At 43.4% G+C, this 6,813-nt stretch overlaps 1 gene segment (V, D, J or C); it reads right to left on the bottom strand.

Annotated features, from left to right (window-relative positions):
* Nucleotides 1–5,130: 5,130 nt before the first annotated feature.
* On the bottom strand, nucleotides 5,131–5,669 carry LOC129407034 (immunoglobulin lambda variable 6-57-like). The segment is given in 2 exon segments: nucleotides 5,131–5,489; nucleotides 5,599–5,669. Coding segments are annotated over 2 exon segments (405 nt in total).
* Between the last annotated feature and the right edge of the window lie 1,144 nt (nucleotides 5,670–6,813).

The following is a 6,813-nucleotide window of genomic DNA, read 5'->3' as shown; positions in this document are numbered from 1 at the left end:
GGGGGAGCAGGGGCAGCCTCCAGGGTGCTAGAGGTCACAGTTTCTAATCCCCAGGGAGTGCAGAGTCCCAGGTGACAGTTTCAGAGCTGAGTTCCCCCAGCAGGCTCAGGGACAAGCCCACAGCGCCACCTACTGAATCAGATATAGATCAACCACAGAGACCATCCAATGTGCCAGCACCATCACAACTGTCAGCTATCCTCAGATTAAGCTTCTCCTAAACTGAATCTTAACAGCAGGTTCTGAAGTTCCAGAACAACCGTATTCAGTTTTAATATGCTCATAGGGTATGAGCTATAAAGATAAAAATCTGAGTGCCATGTCAAATGTTATGCCTAAAACATTCTGAGGGAAAAGGTATCAGCTTGATGAAGGCACTCAGCTTCATGGTACCTCCTCAACAGTCCCCTGAACCTAATGAGAACTGGGGGTGGCTGGTCCAATGAATAGATTTCAGATTGTCTCCTGGAAGGGTGCCCTCTCCTGGAATGAACTCCTCCTCACAAGTTACTTGACTTTTAGGTCAAGCAGGGACACTTGACACAAAAGAGTCAGCAGCTGTCCAGGGAACACAGTAGGCCAAGTCCGAGTCCATCTCTTTGTACCTGATATCTCAGGACGATTTAGACTCACTGAAGAGCCACAATGTGTTTTCATTGTAAGCCTGTTTACCCCTTCCCTTCCCTTTTATTGTAGTTGTCTTTTTGCAGTAACTGGGAGGCTCATTCTTTGTCATAATACTAACTTTTGAGTGTGTCAATTATCACAAAAAATGAAAACTATGTCTTGTCCAAAACATTTAGAATTAGACAACTGTATTTATTTTGACTGAGATACTCTGTAATACAATGCTGTTAATAATAGTTTCACATATGCATAATCCCAATAACATATTCATTACTAAAATCATTTTTTCACTACACCAGGAACAATATCATCCATCCCCTTCAACCCCATGACATTGCCACCAACTGAATCTTTCTTCCATTATATTGCCTTCAAACTTTTACTTCTAATTTGTTGAGTATCTTTAATTTAGACATATGAGACAGAGAGCATTATGTGCCTACCTTCTTCCACTTGACTTCACTCAGCATGATATCCTCTAGTTCCACCTATGTTTTGCAGGCTGAAAATTGTATGATTTTAACCTTTGTTAGAACTGCATAGTAGTCCATTTTGTATGTATACTACAATTTTCTTAATCCATTCCCACAAAATTGGGAATTTGAGATGTTTTCACACACTGTTTCACTGAGAGTAACAATAAACACTGGTGTGCATATATCCTTTGGGATAAATGTCTCTGTGTTTTGCAGCTGCCACCTACAGAGAAGCCTCTGCTCAGGGTGCAGAATAGCCTGATACACTTAACAGTACTGAGAGAAACAGAGACTGGGTGGCTAAGCAAGCACACGCTGGGAGAGAAAACCTGTAAACTGGCAGGTGATGGGGATGTGTCCAACGTTATTTTTCAAGATCAGAATTTTGGGATATTCAGTCTCGAGGGTCTTCTCTATTACCCCAACCCCTGATCCATCCGTGCAGTGAATGAGAGAGAAGCCAGAACATGGGTCCAGGCCATGATGCACAGAGGCCCTGATCCCTCATCAGTCAGGGCTGGTCTGACCCAGCCTCCCTTTCTTCTCTCCTCTCTTCCCAATCACAAGCTCACCAGGAAAATGAATTTCTACCCAGAGACTTCCCACATCCTCCCTGAGCCCTGGTGCTAGAGCTCAGCTCACAGCCAGACTCAGGAGGACAGAGATTTGCTTCACTCTTAGGGAAGGCCCAGTGAGGAAGCACCTGCCGAGAGCACACTCTGACTCTGCTCAGGGGAGTCTGTCAGACACAGGAGGTCACAGTGGATGCATCTCCTCAGTGAGCACAGAGCCCAGCCTCCAACAGTGGCTTCTTTGGGGTTTGGAGTGTGCTCTTCAAATTATAATTTTTATTCATTTGTCATTGGTTTTATACTCTCATGGTGCATCTGAGACCCCTCTTTGTGAGTATAATTCTCATCTGTCCCACATACAAAAAGCTCTTTGAATATTCCACTTTTCTTCTTTCTGCTAACCAACATAGTTTTCTCTGCATCTACGACTTAATTTTGATATATTTGTCTAGCTATTTTCCTACTTTACTTTCTTCAGTAATTCAGGCTCCAAATACCAATGAAACTGTATAATGATTATTTTACACTTCTTTATCTCATTTAGCATAATCAATGCAAGTTATCCCCAAAGCAAAATTACATCAGCTTTAATAACAGCGTTCCATATATGCATATATAAGCATGTGTATTTGTGGAATGTTATACATGTGCCATAGCTTCTAATCTAAGATTTAAGGAGAGGGAGGTTGCACCACACCGGGCTGTCCTCAAAGCTTATTATTGGCTCTGTAATGAGAAATTATTCCCAGCAGTCTTATACTTTCTCCCTGGGGCTGGAGCAATAGCACAGTGGATAGGGCATTTGCCTTGCACAAGGACGACCCTGATTCAATTCCCAGCATCCCATATGGTCCTCTGAGCACAGCCAGAGGTGATTCCTTAGTGCAGAGCCCTTGTACATTGCCAGGTGTCACCCATGAAGCAAAAAAATAAATAAATAAATAAACTTTCTCCACTATACAGTGTCTTCATCCCCTTACTCTGTGTTCTAGCAATAAGCATATATTTCCACTGAGTCTATGCTATAACTTGTGAACAGGGTGCTGTGAACATAAGAGGGCAACTGTCCCTTCAGTTTAGCAGCCTGCTTGACCATGTGGCATTTTCATTTGTACTTTTGTAACAAATCTTTTTCGGGTCCTTCAGTACCCAGCGTACCTACACCAATCCCACCACCTGTGTCAAATTCCCTCCACCAATGTTCCCAGTTTCCCTTCCCCAAACCCAGCCTGCCTCCTTAACAAGCACACTTTTAAGATTCACTATTGCACATTGGGCCCCATGGTTACAACATTGTTCCCCGGGTCTTACATGTATACATATACAATACCTGTATATAATCAATTTTTCCAAAAAAACCTGCCCCTGCCCCCACCTCTGTTCCCTTCCCTACTTTTCAACCGCTCCATTTCTCTCCTTCTTTGACTTTTTCATTACTATAATCTAGGACCAAGGTTTTGCTCAACTTCATAATTTGCTCTCTGTATCATGTTCTTCTATATACCAAAGATAAGTGAGATTTTTTGGCATAGTACCTCCTTCTTCTGATTTAATTCACTTAATATGATATCATCCACCTCCATCTGTGTTTCAGGAAAATGCATGAGTTCATCATTCATTGCAACTGCAAAGAATGCCACTCTGTATCTATACCACAACTTTATTATTTATTCATTTGTCGTTGAACATCTGAGTTAATTCCATATCCTAGCTATTGTACAAAGTGCTGCAGTGAATAATAGGAGTTCTGCTCATATATCCTTACAAATGGATGTTTTTGTGTCTTGGAGATAGAGATTTTTTGTGGGTGCGGCATAGATACTAGCAACCAGTTGACTAACTGGCAGCTAATATTACTTGTTTGATAAATCTCAAAATTATAAGAGAAAATCCCACAAGTTTTCCATAGAAAGTGGACACAGCTGACATTCCTAAATTCATGAGTGAGGATTCTTTTGTACCACATCATGCCAACAGCTGTTATTTCCAGACATATATACATATGCCTGTAAATATACATATAATATGCTCGCAGCTCTGAGGTAACACATCAATATCATTTTTTTAAATTTTATTTTATTGAACCACCATGTGGAAAATTACAATGCTTTCAGGCTTAAGTCGTAGTCATACAATGCTGAAAAAACCATCCCTTTCACCAGTGCTCATATCCCACCACTGAAGAAAAAAAAAAAAAACACAGTACACCTCCCATCCTGCCCACACCCCCCCCCGCTTGTAACTGATAAATTTCACTTTACTTTCTATTTACTTTGGTTACATTCAATATTTCAACACAAACCTCACCATTATTATTAGGAGCACCCCACTAGAGTCAGACCTATTGTGAAGAGAAATGAGGTCCTGCGGCCGCGCGGTTTTGTATTTCTGTACTTTGACAACTAAGTCCAGGGAGATTTCTTCCGGATATTCGATCATTGCAAGCTTGTAAACCCCATCTGTGGTCGTCATAATATGGCGGGCCCACGCCCTTCATCCCCGGGAAGGGACAGGCGAGAGAGAAATACGTTTCCCCTCCCTGGCGGGCATGGGGTCGCAGCTTAGTTCTCTGACAGGAAATAATCTGCTAGGAGCAGTCCATGTTGTAGTTGGTTCAGCGGGGTCTGGATTCATGCGGGTGCAGCTGTGGAGGAGCGACACACGCGTGCGGCCCCCGGGGTCACATCTCGGCAGCGGTGGGATCATTATCATTTTTATTTGTGTTTCTCTAACTAAGGAATATTTTTACATTATTATTGGTCAACTCTATGTCTTCTCTGTGGGTGTGTCTATCTCTTCTCTCCATTTTATAATGGAGTTATTGACTGGTTTTTGTTCACTAGTTGGTGAGTACTTTAAAGATTTTGATTGTTAGTTCTTTGTGTGGAGTATTATTTATAAATATATTCTCACAGTCATTTGTATGTCATATTATTTTAAATTTGCCAGCCGAAAAGTATTTAAATTCATATAGTTGCACATGCTTGTTTTGTACAGTGGAATCAAACCATTGGAGACCTCTTAGAGAAACATAAATCCTTTGATAGCTAACTCATTCCTATAGATTACCTACACTTAGCTGAAATGCTTCCTTTGCCTTCTGCTCACTGAATCATCTTTATGCCATGAAGAAATTCTATGAATTACTTGGATTATGCTACAATGGTTGTTGGAAAGGATAAGACACATTATTCAAGATAACAAGGCAGAAGTGTGTAGTTCTGCTGTTTTGTTTTGTATCTGTTTGCCTGCTTGATTTATTATTTTCTAGGGATAAAACACAGGACCTTGTCATGGAAGGCATGTATTCTACAACTGACTGATATCCCAATCAAGAGTTAGGTATTTTGAAAATAAAACACAGAGAACAGTGCACAGATGATTGAAACTTGAGAATACAAGCAGAAGACAGGAGAGCAGTCACCTGACAGAGCTGAGTTGATGAGAAGGGGAATTCAGGGCAGTTTTTGTCTCACTTCCCTATAGGTCTGGAGCACTGGGTGACTATAGCCGCTACCATCATCGGACTGACAGTAATAGTCCGCCTCGTCCTCAGGCTGCACACCAGTGATGGTCAGGTGGGCAGCATTAGAGGCACTCTCAATGGACCCAGAAAACCTATCAGGGACCCCAGAGGGTCTTTTATTGTCTTCATAGATCACGTTTGTGGGGGCACTCCCAGGGCGCTGCTGGTACCAGTGCACATAGTAGGAACTGATATCTCCACTGCTGCGGGTACAGGAGATGGTGACCTTCTCCCCTGGAGACCCCGACACAGAGGGGATCTGACTCAGCACAAACTGGGCCCAAGTCCCTGAAAGGAAAGAAGAGGGAGATCAATGAGACAGAAAGATACAGTTCCCAGGGAGGAGGGCGAGGTCATCATCCTATTGCCACCCCTGCAAATCCCCAGCAGGCACTACCTGTGCAGGAGGCCAGGAAGGTGAGGAGCAGCAGAGTCCGGGCCATGCTGAAGACACCCCCACACTTTGTGTCCAGGACTTGGCAGTCACACTCTGTCTAGGAGACCTTTATAGGGCCTCCTAATCCACAGGGTGGGAGGTTTTCATGCAAACCTTCCCCTCTCAGGAAGCCTTGCAAGCCCCTCCTTAAAATTGGCCTAGATTCAGGCTGAGTAAAGAGACGCTAGAACAGGGGGAAGGATTTCTCCCCAGCAGGGCAGGGTGACATCTGCTGGGCAAGAGATTCAAGACCACAGAGCACCGCCCCCTGGTGGACACAGGAGAAATTTCTCACCTGGGCCAGTGCTGTCCAGAGCTCCACTCTGCCCAGCTCACATCCCTCAGTTTCCCTGATCATAACCAAGATTCTCTGCACTGAACTTAATCTCACTTTGCATTTTATACTTTCTGACTATAAAAATTGACTATGACAGCCGAGATGTGATCCCGGGGGCCGCACATGTATGGCCTCACCGCAGTTGCATGAGCATGACTCCAGAGGCCAGCTAAACAACTTTTGCTACCGGCAGCTCCTTGCAGAATGTCTCCAGACTGAGAACAAGCCGAGGCCCCATGCCTGCCCAGGAGGGGAAAGGTTTTTCTCTCGCGCATTTTCCTTGTGGCAGGGCGGGTTGTGTGTGTGGGGGGGGGAGGCGGTGGAGGGAGAAGGGTGTGGCGACCGCCATATTATGAAGACCACTAATGAGAGATACAAGCTTGCAATGATCCAATTTCTGGAAGAAATTTCCCTGGACTTAGCTGCTAAAATACAAAAATCCAAAACCTCATGTCTCTTCACAGCAGGTCTGACTCTAGTGAGGAACTCCTAACAATAATAGTGAGTTTTTTGTTGAAGTATTGAATGTAATCAAAGTAAAGCGAAAGTAAAGTGAAATTTATCAGTTACACAGGCAGGGGGTGGGGGCTTGGTGGGAGGGACGGGGGATGGGAGGTAGACTGGGGGTTTTTTTTGGAGGTGGAATATGGGCACTGGTGAAGGGATGGTTGTTTCAGCATTGTATAACTGAGACTTAAGCCTGAAAGCATTGTAATTTTCCACATTGTGATTCAATAAAAAAATTGACTATGACAATGTGAGTTATTCTGTGGAATATCATAAGTGAATGAGTTGCGCTGAAGGAAAGTGAGTTGTATGATCACTGAATTTAACTCCAA

This window comes from Sorex araneus, chromosome 9 (assembly GCF_027595985.1).
Source record: "Sorex araneus isolate mSorAra2 chromosome 9, mSorAra2.pri, whole genome shotgun sequence".
Taxonomy (NCBI): domain Eukaryota; kingdom Metazoa; phylum Chordata; class Mammalia; order Eulipotyphla; family Soricidae; genus Sorex; species Sorex araneus.
The sequence above is the reverse complement of the archived record's forward strand: the minus strand, read 5'-3'. Positions and strand labels throughout refer to the sequence as shown.